Here is a 26,386-nt window from a genome sequence, read left to right as displayed (position 1 = left end):
AGTTTGACAGTGTTGAGGGAATTATTTGTTTAGCAGAGTGATGGTGTTCGGGAAAAAACTGTTCTTGTGTCTAGTTGTTTTGGTGTGCAGTGCTCTATAGGTTGTTTTGAGGGTAGGAGTTGAAATAATTTATTTCCAAGATGCGAGGGGTCTGTCAATATTTTCACAGCCCTCTTTTTGACTCGTGCAGTATACAGGTCCTCAATGGAAGGCAGGTTGGTAGTAATTGTTTTTTCTGCAGTTCTAATTATCCTTTGAAGTCTGTGTCTGTCTTGTTGGGTTGCAGAACCAAACCAGACAGTTATAGAGATGCAGATGACAGGATGTTTGTTGGACAAGTGAGGAGATATAAATATAGATACAGAACATTGATTTTGGATTATTATTTTAATATTTGGTATCTTCGTTGAAGACTGTTTTGCATTGTCACACAATTACATGTTGCAAAGTCAGTAATTACAATTGACCTCCTAATGAATTCACAGCAAAATATGAATTCGCTGATTCTTTGTGGAGGATAAAACTATTATAATTAGAGTTCTGCATTCTTCAAAAAGGATTCTGAGGAAGTACTTCCAAACTCATGCAACAGAACACCTCTCTGTTATTTGTGCCAACCCAAAGAAAGGTGTGATTTCTTTATGGGATTGATGCCTATTTCTATTTTCAACTATGTGCGTGGTTCCTTGAATGAATAGCAGAAAGATGCTGTGCAGCACTTTTCCTGAATAGTTTTTATGCATGCACAACCATCCTATACATGTTTCTCTGTACAGCCTTACTCTTTGGGAGTAACAAAAGCTGGTTGCCCCAAGTACTCCTGAAAACATGTCCTTCTTTCTAAAATTGTAGCTGGATGAAGAAAGAGCTCAAATTGAGGAAGTTCTGCAAAAAGGTGAACATTTGTTACAGCAGCTCATGGAAGATAACCGGAGAGAAAAAATTCGCTTGCAGCTCCTCCTTCTTCAGACCAAGCAAAGCAGCGCAAAGGTCAGTGAAAGTAGCCTTGCTGTGCAGTAGATCTATAATGTTTTAGACGTGACTTCTTCTTTCTTCCCTCAGAAGCCTTATACATACCTGAAAAATTTCACTCTTGTCTGTGAGACATATAGAATCCACCATTTTGCCTGTTCCTCTCTACTATCATTATTTAATTACAGGTAGTCCCTGACGTATGAGTATAATTGAGCCCGAAATTTATGCCGCTAAGCGAGAAATTTGACTTTTGCCCCATTTTCTTGCCACATTTGTTAAGTGAATCACTGCAGTTGTTAAATTAGTAGCAGCCTTGTTAAGTCAATCCGGCTTTTCCATTGACTTTGCTTGTCAGTGGGTAGCAAAAGGGGATCATATGACCGCGAGACACTGCAAACGTCATAAATATGAACCAATTGCCAAGTGTCTGAATATTGATCACATGACTGTGGGGATGCTGCAGTGGTCATAAGTGTGAAAAATGGTAATAGGTCACTTTTTTTCAGTGCCATGGTAACTTCAAACAGTCACTAAACAAACTGTTGTAAGATGAGGGCTACCAGTATTAAATTTATATGCTATCCATCTCACTATCTATGTGACTCCGGCAGCTTATAATGCAGTAAAAATATAAATATAAGAAGAATTTTAAATATGACTTAAAAATTTCAAGTATTAAATATAGACAAAAAACAAAAGATTTGAGGAAAATGAAAATGGTGTCTTCTATGTCACTGCACCAACCATCTCCAAACTGGAGCCTCTCCATTGGGGCCTCAAATCAACCAGCAGATAGATCCAGGTCTTAAGGCCCTTCCAAAAGGCCAGAAGGTGTTGTGACCTCAACTTCCTGAGTCATTAAAACACACGAGTAGTCCCAAAAACCTCTTTTATTGCAACAGCTGTGAATTACGTTCATTCACAGCTGAGTCCCAATTAGTTGCAAAAAGTCCTTCAGGAGAAGTCCTTCAGGATAATCAGCAACCTTTATCTCCCTTGACACGCTGCCAAAAACCTACTTGGCAAAGCCACACAGAGTCCAGAATCAAACAGAGATGTCGACTGGTAACAGAATTAACAACGTTGCTTTCCTACAAAGGGCCCACGTGCCTTTGTTCCTCTTTTAAGCCTTATGGGAGGAGCCAATCATCTCCAGGTTTTACTCCTGAGTCGTCCCTTTTGTTTTAACTGTTCTTGCCTTCTGGCAGCTCTGCGCATGCGTGCACTAGGAACAGGCTTCTCCTGTTCCTCTGCCTCTCTGATGTCCGACTCTGGAGGCTCCGGAGTCCGTGCATAACTCTTAGATAGCCCTGGCCCCATCTCTGCCTCCGACGCAGAGCCCTCATCCGAGCCTTCCCCAGACTCCAGGACTGGCCCATGTTCCTCCCCAGCCTCCTCACTGTCCGACTCCACTGCCAGCTCTGCAGGCTGCTAGCGGACCACAACAGAAGGCTGGGGGGCAGATCTCACCTGGGGGGCAAGATGTTCCAAAGGGCAGGGACTAGGACAGAAAAGATTCTTCTCTTAAACCAGAAGTGGGGAACTATGGGCCTTTTATGACTTGCGGACTTCAACTCCCAGAATTCCTGAGCCAGCATGGCTGATTCAGGAATTTTGGAAGTTGAAGTCCACAAGTCATGAAAGGCCCTTGGTTCCCCATCCCCATCTTAGAACCTTAATTATTAATTTTATAATCTTTCTTTTTGGGTTGTAGGAGCTTCGGTCATTACAAAGGAGGCAGGTGTTAGAACTTTCACCTTCATTTACTCCATATGAAATGGAAGCAGAGAGTCACTTGCAGTGGTTTAGTGAAACAGATGCAAGTCTTTCTGGACTTCAAGAAGCAGAAGAGATAGAGAAAACAAAGGTAAATTATTTTTAATATAAACCACTCATTTATGTAATATTTCAGTACTGTTGTTCTTAATAATACCTGCGGTCCATCCCAGTGTTTCCAAACTTGTGCTTCCACATAGGTTGAACTCAACTTATTTTTTTGACAAACTGCTGGGTAGTTATGACTGTTGAACTCTATCATGTTTAGGTTGCATAAGAATCACTTGGTTTGTGTTGCTCGAAATGTAATAATTTGTTCAAGACTAATGGTTTTAACTCTGTTAAAGGTTATACTGTTCCCCCCCTGAGTAATTCATTTATTCTGGGGAACTAATTCAAACTTATTCCACCGCTTGTCTTCTTCAAATCTCATGTACCTTGAATTTATGAGGTGACTTTTAGCAGCCTTTCCAGGATGAATCCAGGAAGGGTTAGGGTTAGGGATAGTGTTAACTATGCAAATCAAAACTGTGACTGATACAACCTGGTACTATGCTGTACAGTTTATAAGTAATAACTAATACTTTAAATTGGGCTCAGAAGTCATAGGAACACATTACAGTGACCTCAGAATCACTGTCTAATTGAACAATTCTTGAACTAATTACATGGATTTTGTGTCCCCCGTGAATATGAAATACATTGGCATATAATATGAAGCAAGAGTAGATTATGAATATTTTCTAAAGCTCATCTTTAACTAAACATAAGAACGTAAGAACCTAGGAAGTGCCACACTAGATTGGACACTTGACCTCTTCTCCCAGTGGTCAATAAATCCTATAAGGAAGTTTACTAATCCCTTACAAATGACCTTCAGAGGCACTCCCGCTGCCATCAAAACTCATCGCCACTGATTCCCATAACTTCAATTAATTCGGTCAAATGTTCACCCTTATTCTTCATATATTCAAAGAATACTCCCAACTGATTATAACCACAGAAAATGAAAAGTCAGTGTATGTATATTTGAATTATTAAAAGAGCTTATTGAATTGGCTATCAGCATCCTCTCAGTAGGTAGGAATCGCTCTTTTAAATCCCTATTACAATCAATAATATTTTTCAAATATATCTGACTCATTGGTATAAAATTCAGTGAGAAAAGAGGTAACTTTTGGCTAGGGTTTTGGTTAATTGAGAGACTTGCCAAACCTTAGTTCTAATTAATTCCTGAAAAGACACACTATTTCTACAGGTAATCCTTGATTTACAACAGTTTATTTAGTGACCATTGAAGACCAATGTGATGGTTTTTCACACTTACAACCCTTGTAGAATTCCCATGGTTGTGTGATCAAAATTCAGATGCTGGGCAACTGACTCATATTTATGACAGTTGTAGTGTCCCGGGATCATGTGATCCCCTTTTATGATCTTCTGACAAGCAAAGTCAATGGGGAAGTCAGATTCATTTAACAACCATGTTTTTTAAAAACCACACATAACAAATACAAATACAAACAAATAAAAAGAAAAAAAACCAAACAACACAACAGTATAATACAATTTTACAGCTTGTCGTATCAGTGTGTATATTCTGCTTTTGTAATTCACTATTCAATATTTGCCTTCTCATAGATTTTTAATACTTCTAGTAATAATACAATAATTATGTTATAATGATATAATACATTCTGATTATACATATATACATATATCTTTATCTTGTAGTCAATGATTTTAAAACTTTTATTTTCTTGTTTTGGCTTCTATTCTCTAGCCACTTGTACAATCTACTCCAAGTTTTATAATAATCTGATTCTTCTCTTTCGTAACTCCATGGTCATCCTATCCATTTCAGTGCATTCCAGTATCTTCCTAATTACCATTTCCTCTGAGGGGGTATTTATTTGTTTCCAGTTTTGCACAAAAGTGATCCTGGCCACGGTTGAATGTGTAATATTGTGGGAAATAAATTATAAACTTACAATGGCTGTAGCCTATAAGGAGAATCTGTATAAAATGTTCTACTGATGGCATTTACCCCCAACAAGATTGACCAAACCTATCCCCTGAGTGATGGAGATGTAGACATAAATCTGGAACATTTTACCATATGTGGTGGACATGTCCCAATGCCAGGAAATATTGGCTCAAAATTAAGGAATGGCTGGAAGAAATTACGGAACATAAAATAGAATTGAAACCAGAATTATGTTTATTAGGCATATTAGATTCAAAAATGGAAAAAGCTATCAATACATAATATTACACTTAACCATGTTATTAACTTAAACAATGATTCATTTAACAACTGTGGCAAGAAAAGTTGTAAAATTGGGCAAAACTCACTTAACAAACAAATGTCTCGCTTAGCAACAAAAATTTTGGGCTCAATTGTAGTCAGAAGTCAAGGACTACCTGTACTATTTTTTGTTTGGATTTTATACCAATGAGTCAGATATTTTTGAAAATATGATTGATTGTACTAGTGATTTAGGAGAGAGATTCCTGCCTACTGAGGATGTTGATAGCTAATTTAAGAAACTCTTTCAATAATTCAAACCTATATACAATGACTTTTCATTTTCTGTTTCTAATGGACCCACTTTTTTTTCAGATTTTTAGTTTGCCATAGGATTTGTTTTACGTTTATTTATATAATGAGTCTTGTGGAGCAGTAAGTAATTTTTTGGACAGGCTTGTGTATTAGGCAATCTGTCAAATCCTTTTGCATTACTGGTTATGGAGCTTCATAATTAAATTAATCAATCTCTTTATGACTCTTCTGTAACTTGTAAATCTAAAACCAATTGAGGATGAGATGAAGGAATGTTCAAATCTCAAAATGAGTTCTGTGTAATGTAGAATAATAATGGTCTGCTTGACAGTAGTAACTATATGCCTTTTCTTTCCACGAGGCTAATAGGAGCTTGGGAAGAGGTGATTTTGATCTACTGATCATATACTGAATGTTTCTTCCTTCAGTGTTAGTGTTGCTGTACACATGGCCCACCAGTCATACTAAAATCCTAGAAAACTCTATAACAAACTCCCACATAATGTAAGCTGTGATCCTCAAGAATGATCAAAAAAATAATTGGTCTTGAGGGATTTGCATAATGGGTGTTTATGGGATGGGAATAAAGGGGTCTGTATATTGAGATGTAGTATTTCTTGGTGTGCAGAAAAAAAATAACAATTCTTCCAAGAACTATCCACTTTTATCTGGCCTCTGACAACTTTTTTTTGGCAGAGAGCATCACTCCACAGGTCCTTTAGGGCAACAGCAGTATTATTAAACCCTCCTTTCTTAGGATTGCTAAGAATTGCTTAATGGAAGGGTAAGAGATTCTTCGTTGATTTGAAGATCAATTACACGAAGGGGGCATTGCATATACTATTCAATAGTTACAAGTACAAAAATAATGAATCAGATAAGGCCCAAACACTGTTTTGATTTCCATTTCCATGAAGACCAGGGAATGTTCTTTACACTTAAGAAATGCAAAGAATTCATCTGTTAAGTTGAAGTACATGTGAACCCACCCTACAGTTTAATTTTTATCTTGATATTGCCTAGTTGGAGTTCACACTTTCTCTCTCATGCCCCCTCCCCCACTTACTGTTGATTACCCAAACTTTCCTTTCTGTTTCAAAGGCATTTTATTTCAAGGGATCTAATCAATTATAGTTTTTCCCTTACATTTTGAATTGAACCTTGACCAGGGGTTTGAGTTTCTCATTAATCTTCCCTGTTTGCCACCTACATTGTGCCAAACAATTGATCAATATTGCAACTGTCTAAGACTTTGCTACTGGGGAGCTTAATGACCTTCATTCTGGAATGGACTCCAACAGTGTAATTCAGAAAACAAATAAATCACTTTTTGTGTGTCAGGATTTTGACTGACCACGTTTTAGAAATGTGCCAATTGAGGCTTTTTTTATCTAGTATATTGCCTGTATTTTATCTAGCAACCACTTCTAGCTAATGTGAACTCCTTGCAGGAAAGGTAGGATGCAATGTTAATTAATAGAAGCAGTAACTCTGTGTCTTGTTGAATGAATGACCTTGTGGGATCATGCTAAGAACTGTCATCTCCAATGTTACATTTCCCACAGTAATTAGCCAGATGTCCTTGGAAGCCATAAAGATCAGCATATATTATTTGGATGCCCGGGGCGTGTGCTCGAACCCCCAAAATGCAATGCACGCGTGGCCCCCACACATGCACCCCATCTCTGTGCATGTGCGCGCTGCCCCCTGCATGCGCCCCACCCCTGTGCATGTGCGACAGAGACCCAAAGACCAGCTGACTGGCGGTAGACACATACGCATGTGCAGCGAAGCTGAACTGGGGCGATGGCTCGTGTGCCATCAGAGAGGGCACTGCGTGCCACCTCTGGCATGTGTGCCATAGGTTCACCATCACGGCTATAAGGAGATAGGGCCATGCCATGCTGCAGGAGCCATCTTTCAAAGTGCATCATTTGTTATCTAATCCTTTTGTTAGTAGCTATGGCATAGGAGCCCCATAATATTACATCTCCAGTCTGTTCTGATAACCAAAGAATTGATTGACTGGATAGACCACTGGTGAATCATAGTGTTGGTGACAGTGGTATGTGATTTGCTTATTTTCAAGTATCATTGAAGTGGCCTAGAAACAGGGTGACAATCTCAAAGGTACTTTTTTTCAGGTGACAACTAGACTTCCTTGTTTTTCTTTGAAGACATTTTGCTTCTCATCCAAGAAGCTTCTTCAGCTCTGAATTCTGAGCTGAAGAAGCTTCTTGGATGAGAAGTGAAACATCTTCAAAGTAAAACAAGAAAATCCAGTTGCCTCTTGAAAAAAAACATCTTTGAAACAACCATGACCTGGATGGCTGAGAATCTCCATAGACAGAGGATGGCAATGTTTTCATTATGTATGTGTCCCCTTGGAAACAATCAAAAGTGCAAAATTGATATAAAATGGAAATAAAAACTAAACTAACATTTGTTAGCCAAAACTTGGGCAGAGTCTGGTAGCAGCTTTTGAACTAACAAGTTTATTTAAGGCATAAACTTTAATGAACTGCAACTCATTTCATCTGTCAGAAGTATGAAGTAGCTTGACTGATGTGTTATTTAAGTACCTTGGAATGGGGAGGCGATGGGAAGACAGGATAGTTATGCAGATGGAGTTCCTTGGCATAAGCTTAAGCCTTAAATAAAACTGTTGATCTCAGAAGTGCTACTTTTTTTTGCTATTGCTGATCAATCAAAACTTTCTACATTTTCTACAGGCTTTCAGGCAGGGGCAGGATTGATATTTGGAATTGCATGCAAAGCATGGTATGCTTTCAACAATGCATACCAAAAATATATCAATCAGTGTGTTTTCATTAGCTTCATTATGAAAATGTAATATTTTAATAAAATGAAATGAAATGCAAGACATATTAAGGTATTTGGTGAATGTTGTTTTGGTTTTCCTTATGCAGTCATATTGTTATGTATTTAAATGAGACTGGACCGTCATTTATTTGATACTGATGAGAATATTTATGAATTATATTTAGTTTAATTTTTATACCAATTTATTAGACTAAATCATTTAAGCAAATCCACTGATTTCAGTAGCAGTATTTCCAAATGTACAGTGTTCTTTTAGGATCTAAATAATAAGCTTTATGAGGTTATCTTCCTATAAATATGCAGTGCGTAGTTGGTTCATATACTCTGGATGGAGTTACAAGTGAGAATATACTAGTGGGTCCTTGTTCTACGACTACGTACTATTATGAAAAGCCACTTTGTGAACTGGAAATTGTGGTCTGGGTATCTGGTTAAAGAAAGAAACCTTTGGGTGTAAGCAATGTTGCAATAGATCTTGAAGTGTATATTTTTGAATTAACTAAAGATTATCAGAATGCGGATATATACATTTCAGAAGAATAAAGCGTGTGTAGGCAGAGATAATCCTTTCCTTTTTTAATGCAGCTGGAACTACTTAACTAGAAAAGGATATCATTGTTTGATTAGGATATTGTTTTACCATATTATATACTTGCTTCTGTAGTAATTTATGTGTCATATAGTTGACAGTTAAGCAAAAGGATAAGAGGAATTAATTCATGAAACACCTGATTTAGTCACAGGGGAAGTACTTCCTTGTAATTACAATATAGCATCATCTGAAGAATTATTTAATTAAAATAGCATTAAATCTTAAGGTTAGAATATAATGAAAATGAAATAAATGAACCTTTCTTGTATTTTTATAAAGAGGTTAGTTTTAAAGAATTAGTTAACTGAAGTTTATTTTGCTTTAGGCAACTCCACAAAGGATTCAAGGGTCTCAGTCATCAATGACCAGGGAATCTCCATTCCCTGCAGAATACCTGGTTGAAATTAACAAGATTTTGCTGGTTATAGCTGATGCTGAGCTCTTGCTAAATGCTCCAGAACTTCATTCAGCAATCTATGAAGACTTTTCTACTCAAGAAGATTCATTAAAGGTACTAGAACCTGAAATCTAATATTATAATTCAAAATATAAAAGAGCATTAACATTCTTCTCAATAAATCTTTTAACTCTGGTGCATGGCAGTACATCTCAAGATGCTTTCCGACTTGAAAAAAATCAGGTTCTGTCTTGGATATGTCTTGATTTATAGGCACCTGGGTCTAATTTTTCTAGAATCATCACCAATCCTATCACTTGTTAGATTCAGGACATATAAAATAATTCATTTAATAAACTAAATACCGGGTCATTTTAAAAAGCAGTGTAAAAGTTTGAAAAGGAATGGGAAGAAATTAGATAAAGACCATTGTGAAGTACGTTATCAAACAAATAAAGTTCGATTAAACAAAATTCACACATGATTTTATAGATATACACATACTTATAAGGGCTCACATCCTATAAGGTGAAGATTGCACTTACTGGATTTTTCCAGTTCATTCCTTATTCCTTATTTCTTTGATAAATTTATTTACTGCCCATCTTGCCATGGGACTATTCTGGATGGCTTACAGTAATAAAATAGAAAATGATTACTGTTATACATTATGTATGTAGTATTAGATACATATTATATTATGTACTCCCTAAACTGGGAGACATGGTTATTTTTGTTTCTTGAGTAAGCCTTAATGGTCTAGTTTGCTTATAATGTTGAGCTGTAATGGATGGCTTCAGAAAAGTAAACTATTTATGTCTTACATGCGTGCATCATTCTAAGCCATGAGCCAAATGATGAAAGATGTAAATATACATATATACTGATGTTTGTTGCCATCTAATCAGGCTCTATTTTTCCAGCTGGCGCTTATCTTTGAGGGGATGCTAATTCTGCTTGGTATTTTTGTTTTACTATATTACAGAACATAAAGGATATGTTGGATAAATTAGAGGATCAGATTGCAGTTATTCATGAAAAGCAGCCTGATGTTATATTAGAGGCATCTGGACCTGAAGCTGTTCAAATAGAAGATTCACTAACCCAGCTTAATGCAGAATGGGATCAAATTAACAGAATGTACAATGACCGCAAGTGGTAAGTAAAAGGACTGCCTATATTTTGTACTTACCATTTTTTGCCAAAAAAATGTGATGAGTTAGGCAGAGAAGAGAATAAATCACTTAGTAGCCATTTTGTAGCTCTACAGAGCCTTGATAGTACAGTGGTTTAGTGCACCCTGTTATTAACACAGCTGCCTGCAATTTTTGCTGGTTTGAATCTCTCCAAGGCTCAAGGTTGACTCAGCCTTCCATCCTTTCTAAGGTAGGTGAAATGAGGACCCAGTTTGTGGGGGCAATAAGCTGTCTTTGTATAAAATATACAAAAGAATGAAGGCTATTGCTTAATGCATTGTAAGCCGCCCTGAGTCTCCGGAGAAGGGCGGCATATAAATCAAATCAAATTAAAATTAAATTAAATAAATTAAATTAAAATTCAAATTAAATTACTGTCCCTACAGCAGGGGTGGGTTCTACTTATCTTTACTACCGGTTCACAACGGGAGCTTCTGAGCATGTGCAGATTGTCAAGTATGACATCCGGACAGGTGGGCGGAGCCTCCCACCTCTTTTACTACCGGTTCTATAGAACTGGACAGAACTGGGAGCAACCCACCACTACCCTGCAGTATAAACCAGATGTGCTAAGTTTGGATGTATAAACAGGGTAACATTTTAAAGCATTATTTGTAAAATATTGTTTATTTGCCAAAGTTGCTTAGCAAAGGACTATGCAAGCTAGCTGGCAGGCAACCAAGAAGTGTTAATTCAGGTGGCGTGAGAAAACAATATATTAAATTTAAAATGAAAATTAAAGTGGCATCATCATGTTCTGAACTTTATGAATAACATGGAATGGAGAAAAACTTGACTCTTTTGTTTTCAACCTTTTTTTCTCTGGAAATTACAAAGCAAATCAGTTGCTGCATCTTAAACGTTTCTCTCTGTCTCTTTTAGTGTTTGCTTTTTTTTAAAAAAAGATAATTTCTAGCCAGCTGAGACCTCTGTTTACTAGCATTTCTGTAAAAGTCACAAGAATGTGGGCCAATTAATTCATGAGAATATAGGAATCCGCACAAACATTATGTACACTCTTTTCATTGCATTTTCAATCTTGTTCCCTATAGTTTTAAAGGCTGCACCTGTAGAATCGCATCAGTCCCTAGCATCATCATTTGAACTTGTTTTCGAAAACAGTTTTGTATTATATCACATTTGCTTTTTGTGCACTGCAGGCATTAGAAAAAAATTCTTCCTCGGTATTTGCAGACATTTGTGCCGGGACTATATTTGAAGCCCCATCATTCATTTGGAAACTCCAATGATCTTATAAAATTAACAATGAAATAGGCAAACCTTCCCGTTTTAAAAGAGAAATTAAACTTCATAGTCAATTGGTAAAATACAACAAGCAGATTTCCTAGCTGATTCATTGCAGGATAAGACAGTTCTTGAATCTCATAAATAATGTATCTTATTTTGCATTGTACTTAAAAGTAAGTAGGCTTCTTTAAAGCCAAGACTTTAAAGCCAAGACTGTTATGAATAAGTCTTTTGTAATATGGAAGAATTCTTCTGTCAACTTGGGATACAAAAACAATTTGGTTCAATTGTAACTATATCTCAGAACTGGGAATAAAAACATATCTCTAAATAGTGACACAGAAAGCTGTGTTTTCTATGTGGAATATAAATGCCCTCCTATTTTTCTTCATTAGGAAGATTTTGTTGCAGATTTTGTTGAGGAAAAACACTTTTTTTTCAGCTGTAATGACCTGAAAATTGTAATTTTTTCCTTTCACTGGAGCAGTGGAACAATTGGGTGTCTCTAAGCAAGATGCCTTTAAGACTTTCCTGCAGCTTTTTCTCTTGTTACAGGCTGTTCACTTTCCTCCTATTCAGTTTTTCCATTTATTCTCCTAAATTGATAGATAATATCAGGAAGGACTCTTTTTCCTGTCCTTCCTTTTCCTAGCCAAGTAATGGACACTCGGGACTGATAAAGTGCCCCTGGAATGAATAATGGAATGATGGCCTACTTCACAGTGTTGCTTATGAAGCAGAAGTAGGGGGATGGATGGAGTAAATACTGGAGTTGTTATGCTCGCAATCTTACCATCTTTACTAGCTTTCCCAGAAATTCTTAGGAAGGAAAGGCCTTCCCCCAAATGAAAAAGGAAAGCATCCAAGTGCTGAAGCAGTTTCTGCTGATGGTTGGCTGAGCAGTACACCTAACACAAAATAATAGGAGGAGGTGGAAGAAGTAGAGGAAAAACATCTTTATATTTTCTAGTAGGTTAGATGAAAAATTGTAGTGGAAGTATCTGAGTAGCTTGCCTTATCAGGTAGCACTGAGAAGAATATTTCTTTTAGATCCTATGGAGACAGGTGAAGTATCTGTTGGCTTTAGTCATGGGCACTTATCTCTAATATTATTACCTGGAAAAGAGTGATAGAAGACACACTGAAACATTCTGTTGATTGGCATGCTTGGCATAGTGGAAGGCTTACTCTTTGAAGAAGGATATTATCTGTTCTTGGTGCTTATTGGGATCATTATCTAGTTTTAGCTTGTTACTCTTTGCTTGTAAATCTGGAAAATTGCACTAGTGACCTTAAGAAGTTTATGTTTCATGTTTGGCTTCCACTTGGAAAAGTATGCTCCATAAATATTCATACACTCACATATTCAGTAACTTAGTTTCCTCTGAAATTTGGCTGTATGAGGAATGAACGAGGGTCAACTGTATGGCTAAGTTTGTAAAATTGATGTCCCCCTCCCCCGGAGTTCCAGTTTGCAGAACTGGTTTATTATGATTCATGTGTCCCAGAGTTACAGTTGGTCTGGGCACATTTTCTTCAAAGTAGACAAACTGATTTTAAATAGGAATTAAAATTTGTAAGTTGCCTGTATGCTTATGCACTCTCTTTCTGTTTCTTTATAAGTTTGAAATGATAGAAATTATAAACTGGTGGATCAAAAGTGTGAATAGTGCTTCCTTTAAATATCTTTGTTTTCAACACAAATAAGCCAAAATAAACTATCTGCCAAGATTGCATCTGTTGTCTTCTACATATGCACACACACACACTCACTTGCATACATATTCTATTTTGTATTCTGTAGTGCAAAATTATCTTGTTTTACTTCTGAAATACCTTTCGCATTTTTTCTCTTGTTCTTCTTATTCCATTTAGCGGTTTTGATAAGTCCATAGAGGAGTGGAGACAGTTCCATTGTGATCTAAATGATCTCTCACAGTGGCTAACAGAAGCAGAAGGGTTGCTGGCTGAAGCCCACGCTCCAGATGGCAGCCTGGATATAGAAAAAGCCAGGATACACCAGCAGGTAACTGATTACTGTGTATTAAGCCCAGCACTCTAGTTAGAACCTTTAATTCTACTGTTGTTACAGAAGAAAGTGGCAATTGTCAGGTTTTGTAATGTTGGCAGCTAGGACAAAGCATTTAAAAGACTGCTTTGCAAAGGGCATTGGTGCTGCCTTCAAAACCCAGTGCAGTTGCTTCAAAGGTTTATGCGTATATTACACTGATAACACTTCTGTTGAGACTGCCAGTAAATCAAAGGGGCCACCGTTGTGCTGCAAAGGTGGTGCCATCACATTTTGCCTGAATGCATTGCTTAGCCCTATTAAAACATATAAAATCAACTTACCGTACATGAATTGTATTAAGAAATTATTCGCATAGCTTCCAATGATGCTGATAAAACAAATATATGATACATGATGACAATGTGATCATGTGAGTTTGAGACCCCTGAGATACAGTATGTTGGGCAAGGCTTAGAAGCAAATAGGCAGCCCTTTGCCGAAAGAGATACATGGGGCCCAAACTAATGGCTTACTAATAGTAGATAATACTTCTCAGGTTTTTTTAAAAAAAGCAGCCCCACATAAATCAGGAAAAAGGAGGTCCAGTCCAGATGCACGAACGGCAGTTGTCACAAATCCATCTTCTTGCAGTGGACGTAACATCTGATATAGATATTCTGGGTTGAAACTGAAACCGCTACCTATATATGCATTTCCAACAGGAACTTGAAGACGGAATCAGCAGCCATAAACTCATTTTCTCAACACTGAATAGAACAGGAGAGGAAATAATCCAGAAACTCTCCAATACAGATGGAAACTTCCTGAAAGAAAAACTAGCTGGGCTGTATAAACGCTGGAAAAACATCAATGCTGAAATCATGGAAAGGCAACAGAGGTAAGTGTTGGATTTGAGGCTATTTTAGTAGCAGCGGAGATAAATTTCTTTAAAATTTGGAGATGCCATTGTTGACTTTCACCAAGAGAAACTTCTCATATCTTTATTCTAAAAGGTTTCCTAAGGTAGTTTCCTAAAACAGCTTTATAGCTGTTACTATAGTATAGAATCACTCTGTGAAGGAGATGGGTGGTTTCTAAGTGTGATTTATTTAAATCAAATATATAGTGTAGCATAGCATAGTGTATCATATCATATATATATAATGTCATATATATCATATATATATCATATATTATATCATATATTTGAGATACATTAATATTCTATATAATGTATAGCATGCATTTGTTTTATATTTTCCATGCTGTGGAATCTGAATTAATTATTAATTTAAATGTTTTTTTTTTGTTTACTTTGGTGTTTCAACTGAAGAAAAATATTCTGAAATTGCATTTTATTAATCACTGTTGGAAATTTCTGAGTGCTTCTTACTAGGCAGGTGGTTAATAAGTTTGAAGAAGTCTTCTATCTAAAATGAACAAAATCCAACTAAAAACAGATTTTGCATTAATATAAAATTTTAACGCAAGTGTGTTGGAAAACTATTTCCTCCTCAAAACCTAAATGATACCTGCTATAAAGTCCATTTCCCCTATACATTGTCATATTCATATACAGTAATATCTAAACTATATTAATCTAGTTGAGAGCCAGTGTGGTTAAGGCACCAGAGTAATAAACCAGGAAACTGAGTTTTAGGCATGAAAGCAACTAGGTGACTGCAGACCAGTCACTCTTTCTAAGTCCAATTTACCTCACAGGGTATTGTTGCGGGGAAAATAGGAGGAGGAAGAAATATTAGGTATGCTCACTACGTTGAGTTATTATTTGGCTCAAGTTATTATTTGATTATTATTTGAGTTATTTAATAAAAATATTAAAGGCAGGATGAAAAAAGCAATATGTCAATTCATTGAATTTTTCTATCAGGAAATTAAGTTGATATTTTCATAAGACTATAAAGTATTGCAGAGAAAAAAGTATTTTAAAGACTTAAGGCCTACATTTGAGGATTTTTTTTGTAAATCACCTTTCTGGATAGGACATGGAATCTGGATAGGATATGAAATTTGCGTCATTAAGGCATATTGTTCATTCAATCTTGTTTTTTAATATTGTACTGTATCCTTTCTAGGCTGCTTAGTAAATTATAGAAGGAATATTTTGCTTTCATATCTATTTCAATATTTATAGTGATTTTGTTTTATATTCCACTTCGGGGTTTTTGATTCAGACTGAAAGGAAAAAATCAGCAATTAATAGACTTCACAAGAAAACTAGAAGAAATTAGTTGCTGGATGGAAAATGTAGAAAATTCCCTGGATGAGAAACCTGCAATCAGTCATGAAGAGAATTTACAAGAATTAATGGCAAGTAACATTGAAAAAATATTAAGCATTTTATTTATGGTATCATGTTCCTTTTTGTTGTTGTTGGATAATATTTAGGACTACTCAGTGTCTGTTGGTGTACCACTGGATCAAAAGCATAATCTATAAGTTTCATACATAAACATCATTTCCATATACTTGCTAAACTATATATTTTTCTGTTTTAGCTTAATGTCATGTGTTATGATTAATAAAATTATAGTTTATTTTGTAATCTGTTCACGATACTAAATATTGGTTGATTATGTTTTTACAGCCATAGAACCTGGAATTTGCTTCAAAATAAATTCTTCATTGGATTTTTGTCGTCTAAACCACTTAATGTGATTTTTTTTTGTGCTCTTAGAATTTGAAGCATATTACTACCCTGATTATAAGAGATAACCAATTTTTAATGAATGAGTGACAGTGTCTTTACTCATTTAGGGTCTGATTAAGGAAATGGATATACAAGGAGAGAAACTTAAGTGGCTAAATAGAAAAGAAGCAGAGGTACTTTCAAATACAAGCATTGGGCCACAGGAAAAAGACAATATTTCTAATAGACTGAAGACCCTGAATATTAAATGGAAGAAGGTATACATTTTAATCTGTGTGCGTTAAATATGTTTCTTTAGTTGTGTTCATCCAAAATAGTTGTGACAATGGGACAGAACTGTATAACTTACTTGATAAAGTTAGTGTTAAAATTCTTAGTAACATTTTCATTGTTTTAAATTTACATGATTTTCTTCTGTGTACACCATCATGTATGTGTTCAGCTATCTTTGAAAGTAATTTATTGTATTGTACTATTGAATATTTCCACATTATTGAATTGTATTGTATTGTATTGTGTATTATTATATTTTAAGAACACTTAAGTTTTTATATTAAGTTTTTTCAACTGTTCTTCGAAGTTCAGCTGAAATTTCAGTTTCCAAAGCCTTCTTTCTCTCCTTCCGACAACTGTTCAGAGCCACACACACAAAACTTTGGCATTGCTATAAGACTGAATATATCTCTAGTTCCCTTGCAGGAAAAATGAAAACCTAACAGGCATAGAAAAAAGCTCTGAAGTAGTCATCATCTTGTAGGCAGCTTTGCTGCTTATGGAGTATCTTTTTATTAGTGCGAGCACTCAGACACATAATTCTCACCTGCATTTTGAAGTAGTATTGCAATGTATTTATTTTATTCAATTTAACACTGCCCAATGTGTTAATAACTCTAGGTCAGGCCTGTCAAACTGGCGCCTGCGGGCCGGATGTGTCATGCACAGGCCATGCCCACCCCGGCTCTGCAAAGGCAAAAACCATTGCGATATGTCATGATACGTCATGTGATGTGATCGAGTTTGACACACGTTCTCTAGGTGGTTCACAAGAAAACAGCAGGATTATATTATATGGCTTTTCTGCCTGCTTTTTCATTTTGGGAGATAATTCTTGTTGAAAGTCATTGATTTCATCACACTGCTGAGTAATGTAAAAGTTCTTAGGCTCATGTAATGAAACGAATGATCAGTGCCCAAAAATATATCCTAGAAGAATACTTTAGCATATGGTGAAGTATGGTGTAGTAAGCTTAGAGAGAAAGGAAGATTGAAGCAGATATGAACATTGCTAGGATACAATATTTATGGTTTTGGTGGAGAATTGAGGAAATCCAGATTCTAGTCTACTCACAGCTGTAGAAGCTCACAGAGTGATTTCTGACCAATCATTCTCATTGTCCAATCTACCAACAATTGTATGTTGGTTGGTCAGTCAGCCAGATGTTTAGGTTGGATTTGGCATTGTTTATCCAGCGATCAAGTCCTTCCCAGAGACCTGGGATAAGCAGATGTTGCTGTTTGATGATGTTAAAGGTATTGTCATTGGATGTAAGCTGTTCTGAGTAATTATTATTATGGTTATTATTTTTGGGATAACATGAAGGGAAAATATCATGTAAGCAACTTTATTTTCCTAAAGGAAAGGTATGATATAAATCCAAGACATCAAAATTTCAGGAAAAATATTTGTTTTGGGACTTTTCCCTTTAAATCTAATAAACTCCATGAAGTTCATTAAAGTGCTTAACCACAGAAGAAAATAGTATCAATGATTGATGCCATATTAAGGGACACATAGAGTTTCTATATAAAAGATCTCCCAACCCTTTTCAGGACCAATTGCAAACAAGATCAAGGGGATCTTCTATAGGCTGTTTAGTGAAAGATTAATTGTCCTGCCCACAATTTTCTGTAGTTGCCTAATATTATTTTATTTTATTTTATTTATTAAATTTTTATACCGCCCTTCTCCCGAAGCACTCAGGGCGGTGAACAGCCAAGGTTAAAATACATACAGTATGAAAATTAAAATAATTTAAAAAATAATTAAATCCAATTTGGCTTCCCAATTTTAAAACCCCTTACCCATAAAATTAATCAATTAAAATCTTAAGCCAGCCCGGCTCGCTGAAACAAGAAAGTCTTCAGAGCCCGGCAGAAAGTACGGAGGTCTGGGATCAGTTGTATCCCTGGAGGTAGCTCGTTCCAGAAGGCGGGTGCCCCCACAGAGAAGGCTCTCCCCCTGGGGGTCGCCAGTCGACATTGCTTGACCGACGGCACCCTGAGGAGACCCTCTCTGTGGTAGCGTATTGGCCGGTGGGAGGTTATCAGTGGCAGAAGGTGGTCTTGTAGATATCCAGGCCCTAAGCCATGGAGCGCTTTAAAGGTGAGAACCAAAACCTTGAAGTGCACCCAGAAGACCACCGGAAGCCAGTGCAGCTCGCGCAGGAGAGGTCTTACATGGGAGCGCCATGTCGCCCCCATAATCACCCACGCGGTTGCATTCTGGACCAGTTGGAGCCTCCGGGTGCTCCTCAAGGGGAGCCCCATGTAGAGAGCATTGCAGTAGTCCAGGCAGGAAGTAACGAGGGCATGAGTGACCGTGCATAAGGAGTCCTGATGCAGAAAGGGGCGTACAGCATATATTGTACAACGGTACCCATGATCTTTGGAATATAAAAGTTATTTTCTCTCCACACAACATTAGGTGTTCAAGGAAGCACCCACCAGATTGAGAGAACTGGAGGAGTATGTTCATCAGCAGCATCTTGTGCCTAAGTCCTCTGGTAAGTTTTGAGCAGAAAATTATGTCTTTGGAGAAACATTTAGGCATATTTTTTGTTATCTTAGTAAAACTTAAAGTAGATAAAGAAGCAGATGTGGTAGATCTGTTTATTTTGATCTTGAAAAAAAAGGATACTTTTACTTTAAAAGAGCATAAAATGCATTTTGAAAAATGCATGTGTAATATATTCACTTAACAAGAGAAACTAGTTCATTGTTGCACTTTTTGAAAATTAGCATTTGTGTGGTTTTCCATTTGTATGATTTAGAGGATCAGGAAGTAAATGTCGCTTATGAAAATCAATGGCGTTTCTTTGACTGCGAAGTGCACATTTTCAATTGATTCCTTTCCCCCCTTCTAAATAGTAAATTAAGATTAGCAGCAGGTTGTGAGTTTACCCTCGTTGACAGCTTACTGCTGACTTAGTGTTTGAACGCTTCAGAACTGTTTTGAATGTGGTAATCAGAGAGTGAATTTCTCTCATCTCGCTAAGCTGTCAAAGATTTAAGATTTTGCAAAAAAAAAAAAAAAAAAAAAAAAAAAGACAGCAGCAATCTTTCTAGTACCGTTATGTATCTAGAGGTTAGATTAAATGATGAATTGGTGGCTCTTTAGACATATGGAAAGAAGCTATTTTCGGAATTCTATCTCTAACAGTAAAGTCCTGACAGTTTTAAAGTGTTAGTATAGAATAGAGATACAAGAGGACTAATATGAACTACAAGAAGTATTGTGGTGTTTTGCTTTTCCAATGTAAATAAATTCTAGATAATAAATTGAAATATCAAATCAATTATGTTGGTTGTTTAGGTTTCCCTGTTCTCCAAACAACAGTGCTCTTGTCTTCTGCCTCAGAAAATGTGGCACAAACTCAGCATCCTTTGGAAATCTCGACTCCTGCTGATTTGGATCAGACTACGACAGAATTGGCTGACTGGTTGACATTGATCGGCCAGATGTTAAAGTCCAATATAGTTACTGTTGGAAATATTGAAGAAATCAATCGGACGATTGCACGCATGAAAGTATGTGATGCTCTGAACTGTATTTTTGGAAAGCCTCAGAATATTCTCTGTTAATCCCTTTCCCTGTTGGTTTTTTTTTTTGTTCAGTAAAATTCTGTCACGGTATTTCACAATTATTGAAAATAAATCCAAAGAAGAATAACGATTAGAGCATTCTTCTGTTTTGGAACTTCAGTGTTGCCACTGCTTATTTTTGGTAGAGTCAAGATTTTAGTGGTATCAATGATTAGTCAGAAAAACGCAATGCCTTTTTTGAATGTTCCTCCAATTCTGTAAATTATTGCTTTGTTTTCCTTGCTTGAATCCTTCTTGCCCAAGAACCTATTTTTGAACAACTGGCAGGGAATTCAGTGGACCTTTCCCATTCTTGCTCCTGAGACTTAAATCCATCTCAAAGCAGCAGAAGAATATTTTGTGTGCAGTTTTTCTGATTGCACATCATCATACCCTGTTAAGATACAGGAGTGCTGTCTTTTTTTTTTTTCCTGCCTGAAGGAAACTTCTGTGGAGCATTGATAGAGGAAAATGGGCCATGATTCACAGAGTCAGGCTGAGCATATATTTGCTCACTGAAGGAGGTGCACACAGCTTTGCTTGATCAGGAATGTGCACATTTACTATTAGTTTTCATAAGAAGCCCAGGAAACCTATAATGCATTTTAGAATACCTATTTCAGATTTCCTCCCCTGACTCAATAGCAGCACAATATAATACATTGGCATTGTTTCAGGGTCTGACTATTTAAACCCAGTCCAATGTTTAAATTGACTGCCAGGTATATTGCGCATGGGCATACAGGTTGCTAGAACAAGTTCATTTTTATGTATTTCATTCATTCATTCATTCATTCATTCATTCATTCATTCATTCAGAGAAGTGACTGGGTGGCAAATAATCATAAAATCATTTAAAACCAAGTGCAAAGATATGTGTGTGTGAGAGGAGGGAGAGAGAGAGAGAGAGGGAAGGAGAGAGAGAGGGAGGGAGGGATGGAGAGAGGGGGGGAGAGAGTGTCTTTTGACATAGTTGGGGCCTCAGGCCTAGTTACATAACCAGGTCTTTAAGGTCTTACAAAGGGCCAACAGGGTTGGGGCCATCCTACTTTCTGGAGGCAGAATGTTCTAGAGGTCAGGGGCTATGGCAGAGATGGCACACCTCCTACCCCATTAGCCAACTTTCCTTGGCTGATGGGACCCTTAGCATGGTCAACTTGCTGGACCAAATTGGACTGTTAGAAACAATTGGTCCCTCATGTATTTTTGATCCCAAGCTAAGAAATGCTTTAAAGATGACAAACAGCAATTTGCACCCAGAAGCATACTGGATACCAGTTCAGTTCACACAGTGGTGTTGTTAGATGTGTCAAGTATCTGACACTATTTATTACCTGTGTCACTGCATTCTGCACTAGCTGAAGTTCTGAATAATTTTCAAGAGCATCCTCATGTAGAGCGCATTGCAGTAGTCCAAATGAGAGGTCCCAAGGATAGGAGTCACTGAGCAAAGCCTCCTAATCCAAGGATGGGTATAACAGTCACATATCCTGAAACTTCTAGCTATGGGTTCCACTTGCTGTTCTAGAAGGAGCTGTGGGAATTTGTGCCTTCATATTTGCATGATTCAGTTATTGCCTTATAATAAAGTAGAATTAGTTCATCTTGTGTTTCCTGTCTGACTTACCTGGGAGACCTGACAATAATGTTGCAAACTATTATTATAATGGTTTGTCGCACAGTTAGCCAGATGTTCAGACTGGATTTAGCATTTTTGTCCACCTATCCAGTCCTTCCCAAGGATCTGGGATAGGCAGATGTTGATGTTTGATGGTCTTAATATTATTAGTGGTCACTTACTCCACAACCTCTAAAAAGGGAGATTAGAGACTGGAAAATTGTTCCAACTAGTTGCAAAGGTCCCTTGAGGAGAGGGCACACCACCACCTTCTTCAGAACTGATGGGACGTTCCCTCTTTCAAGGAAGAATTAACCACTCTCCAGATCCTATCATATATTCTCTTCCATGCATCTTTAGCCGACCAGAAGGGGCAACCATAGATGTGGTTGACCTAGCAGCTATAAGAGCCTTCTCCACTTCCTCAGGTTCAATAGGATCAAAATTTTCCAGATAAGCATGCAGGACTCTGCTCCTTTGGAGTAATCTTCAACTGAAATGTTACTGTTATCTACATATAGTTGCAGCACATCCATTCAACTTAAAATAATTAAATTCAATTGAAATAGGTTAATCGCCTTGCTCAAGAATTGTTAATCATTGAGATCCAGCTGTAGGCAAGCTGCGATTGAATTTCAGGAGAAATGAGAATATTTTATACTGGCATTTACAATTTGCCAACAGAAGTTAATGGTTACAGAAACCAATGCTGACATTTTCTTTGCTACTGATATTAGCAACATATGGATGCAATTAGTAGCAAATAACTTGAGTATAGATCTGGGCATAACGTGTCATAGACAGCAATGGGCAAATTAACTGCTCGTGAGAATATATTTAATGCAATTTAATAGGAAAATCTCAGAACTTTTGAGCTGCCCTTTTTTTAGATGAAGTATTTGATTTAATACTTCATGGCCTTAAAATGGAGATGAGCACCACCAACAACTACTGAATAAAATCTGCAGGGACTCCTTTCCTTTCTATTTAGTTTAATAGCACAGGATCAGCAATTTGCCATGGAAAACGTGTGTGTGTTTGTGTGTAGGAGGGAGGGAGGGAGGGAAAGAGTGCTAAGTAGCTACTGGTGTATGTCTGTGGAGATTCTCAGTCATCTAGTACTTTCACCAAAGGTAACTGGACTGTTTTTTCCTTGAAGAAAAATAACAAAACTTTTCATTTCTCATCCAAGAAACTTCTTCAGTTGTGATGGGGGTGGGCTAGGGGGAAGGGATGGAAGGATAGGTATTTGACAATTGAAACTGGGTGGTGGGGATAGAAAGATTCCCCACCACCCAGTTGGTGGGGGGAGGATTAGAGAGTTTTAATCAACAGGGATTTTATTAAAGCTTCTGCTGTAATAAAATCCCTGTTGATTAAAACACTCTGAATATACAGTGTCTAAAACCTGGGATCAACATTGAGAACAAAATTCCTTAGAGCAGAGAAACATAAATAATGTATCTTGGAATCCTAGAAAGAGATTACAGAAAGTACGAAAGTTTGCAGCCTTTTATGAATCAACATGAATTTTATACAGCTTTATTTCCACTTGTTTCACTTTGCGAGAGCAAAATCTCTAAATTTACTCTGCAGATCTAACAGGTGGTTAACCCCTATTTCAACTTCCTTAAATTGGTGGGCTCCAGGTGTGGGTTAGTGTATAACTCCAAATTCCCAAACATCATGATCTTATTGCCTGGGAATTCTAGGAATTGTAATAGCAACACATCAGATCATGATTTCTGACTGGAAATCTTTTCTGTATATTATTTCTTTTGAATGCAGATTATAATGCAGAGCTTTTTAATGCAGATTAAATGTGCATTAAGACACACTTCTTTGTTAATATTTGAAGCATTGATTTGAATAACTATGTTTTTATTAAACTCCTATCACTAGTAGCACACCTTTATTCCATTATTTTACAGATAACAGAAGGGGATTTAGAACATCGACATCCCCAATTGGATTCGGTTTTTACCTTGGCTCAAAATCTGAAAAACAAAACATCAAGTTCTGACTTAAGGACAGCAATCACAGAGAAATGTATGTGCTTTTTGTCAGTAGACTGAACAGTAGATATACATAATCATTACATTATTTATTGACAAAACAATGGATACAGAATGGAATGAACCAGGTAGAACTGGGAGTAATCTAACATACAGAGATGAAGGCAGGATTAATCCTGATTCCAATAAAGGAGAACATTTGTAGCTCAGGGTTGACCCAAAATAGGTAACATCATCAGTGCCAGTCCCACTAGCACTGATGATGTTACCTAATTTGGGTAATGAAACATCTGCAAGAAAACAAAAAAGTTCAGAGAGCACCAAGGACCTCTTAATCCTGATAAGCAAAAGGAAGAAACAAGCATGAAGATATATAGCACATATATCTCCACATTTGGCAACTTTTAAGTCTTGTGGACTTCACTTCCCAGAATTCCTCATCCAAATATGCTGGCTGGGGAATTCTGTGCGTCAAAATCCACAAGTCTTAAAAGTTGCCACATTTAGAATATAGCAAGGTATCTTGCTTAAGATGTTGCTTGACATTGGCTTCTTATATTCACATCTTTGGATTTCATCGGTTTTAAAGATGAACAAACTGGAACTTGGAGATGTGAGTTTTTAAAAAGATTTATTAGGTTATATGTTTTGAACAGTGTTGGCAAGCCACAAGATTAAACAATGTTAGATCCAGTTTTTATGAACAAATTTTTGTCTAATTTTCTATTTTTTATATAAAAGCGAATGCCTATATTGGAAGTTAATAAAAATGAGGAAAAAGCAGATGGAATAAGAAATACTTTGCTAAAATAGTTTGGTATCAAAGATACTGGCACTGATTTAATCAATATAACATTGTCAACCAACATAAATTGTCAAATTAAGAAAGGCATATTGTGTATTTTGGGTGTGTGTATTATAGAAGTAGATTTGACCCCCCTCCCCAGAATTATGGGAATCTATAATAGTAGATTTTGGACCCAATGTTGCTTTGAGTGATTTTTTTTTTTTATTGGTTAGTTTGAGTAGTAAAAAAATAAAGATGATGCAATATTTTCAGTGTCTTTTCACAGGACTAGATTTATTTTCTGTCTGTTTCAGTGGAGAAAGTTAAAAACCAGTGGGATGGTACTCAGCATGGGGTTGAAGTACGTCAGCATCAGCTGAAATGCATGCTTACTGACAGCATGAAATGGGATGAGCAGAAGCAAGAAATGGAGAAGCTAATTGGACAATATGAGATCCACCTACATGCTCTCCTACAGTCTTCTAAAGAAAAGCTTACCAAACAAATTTCAGAAAACAAAGTGAGTTCAAGTATGTTTTCTTATGCAGAAACTGGCTCATAGATTCAGTTTAACGTCTTACTCCTGTCATACAGTTAATTCCATTAAGACGAATAATATGATACAGCTCCTTCTGATATATCTACAAATTGAAGAGTTTTACGAAAAAGTCCAGGCAGCAAGATTTATATGCTTCACGTCTTGAGCTTTTCTTAGATACCATCCAGATTCTTTTCCATTTTTAGTTTCACAAAACGCGCAACCAACACTTGGGGAACTGCCAAGTTAGAGCTGGGGCAGGCAGGGGAGGAAGTGATTGTGGTGTTCATGACCTTCTGTTGATTAAATTAAGGAGTGGTGCATGTGTCTTCTAATTAGATTAAAATGAATTTTCCACAGATATATTACTGCTTGCCAGTGCTTACCTGACAATAAATCTCATCCATCCCTAATGTAAATCTATACATTTCTCAATTCAGGATCTTGATGGGAAGATCAGACCAATTTTTACCATCTTTTTACCAGCTTAGGAACTTTGGAGATTGCTTTTTACTCTTTAAGATGAACAGATTCCTTTCCAATTAATCCAGAGACATTAAATTTTTATCTAAAATCCTATAGCTATATTTGAATGGAGGCATTGCCTATTCTTGTGGTCCCTTTGTTGCAAAATGTCATTGATTTAGTCCAAGATAATGACTCAGGGTTTACCTGAAGTCTTAAACATTTTTTTTTATCCTAACCTCTTACTGTCTCTCCTCTGTTGCCTCTCCCATCTTTGTAGAGTTAGAGAATCTTATGCTGCTTTGCTAGCCCAGAGTTTTAATTTGCCTGGAGATTGATTTATCTTTGATAAAACACCCATTGTTTTGCATAACACTCTTAATCTAGTTATAAAATTAAACCATTTTCTGGGTCCTTACAAAATCAGCTATATATACTGGGCTCAGAGAAGCATAGGTTTTTCTGAATATGTTTGACAACCTTTATCCTCTCAGGAAAAAAAAGAAAAAGCCATTTGTTATATTTCAGTATCCTTTCAGTAATCTATTAGTCATACTAGATTCCAGAAACAATATAAGAGGTTAGTTTGTTAATAAATTATGACAGAAGCATCCTTTTAGCTGCTAGGCTAAAAACCAGGAAAATGCGAATTCTAGTCCTACTTTAAGCACAAAAGTAAGCTGGATGATTCTGGCCCAGTCACTCACTTTCAACCCAACACACCTTACAGGGTTATTATTGTGGGGAAAATAGGAGGAAGGAGATTTAGGTATATTCACTGCCTTGAGTTCCTCTTTTTGTATTGTTACCTGCCATTTTATACAAGAAT

The 26,386-nt window shown here is 36.7% G+C and overlaps 1 protein-coding gene across 1 annotated transcript in view; it reads left to right on the top strand.

Annotated features, from left to right (window-relative positions):
* UTRN (utrophin) overlaps positions 1 to 26,386 on the top strand; it is a 358,125-nt gene that overhangs the window by 123,041 nt on the left and 208,698 nt on the right. Inside the window, exons 39-50 of the mRNA XM_070932667.1 lie at positions 853 to 990; positions 2,690 to 2,842; positions 9,076 to 9,261; positions 10,133 to 10,305; positions 13,467 to 13,617; positions 14,325 to 14,500; positions 15,798 to 15,933; positions 16,381 to 16,530; positions 18,978 to 19,056; positions 19,866 to 20,080; positions 23,684 to 23,801; positions 24,869 to 25,074. Coding sequence (XP_070788768.1) covers positions 853 to 990; positions 2,690 to 2,842; positions 9,076 to 9,261; positions 10,133 to 10,305; positions 13,467 to 13,617; positions 14,325 to 14,500; positions 15,798 to 15,933; positions 16,381 to 16,530; positions 18,978 to 19,056; positions 19,866 to 20,080; positions 23,684 to 23,801; positions 24,869 to 25,074 — 1,881 coding nt within the window. The remainder of the gene's footprint in view (positions 1 to 852; positions 991 to 2,689; positions 2,843 to 9,075; positions 9,262 to 10,132; positions 10,306 to 13,466; positions 13,618 to 14,324; positions 14,501 to 15,797; positions 15,934 to 16,380; positions 16,531 to 18,977; positions 19,057 to 19,865; positions 20,081 to 23,683; positions 23,802 to 24,868; positions 25,075 to 26,386) is intronic.

This window comes from Pituophis catenifer, unplaced genomic scaffold (assembly GCF_029215685.1).
Source record: "Pituophis catenifer annectens isolate HBS135680 unplaced genomic scaffold, rPitCat1.0.hap2 SCAF_1, whole genome shotgun sequence".
NCBI lineage: Eukaryota > Metazoa > Chordata > Lepidosauria > Squamata > Colubridae > Pituophis > Pituophis catenifer.
This window is presented reverse-complemented; position numbering and strand designations above follow the sequence as displayed.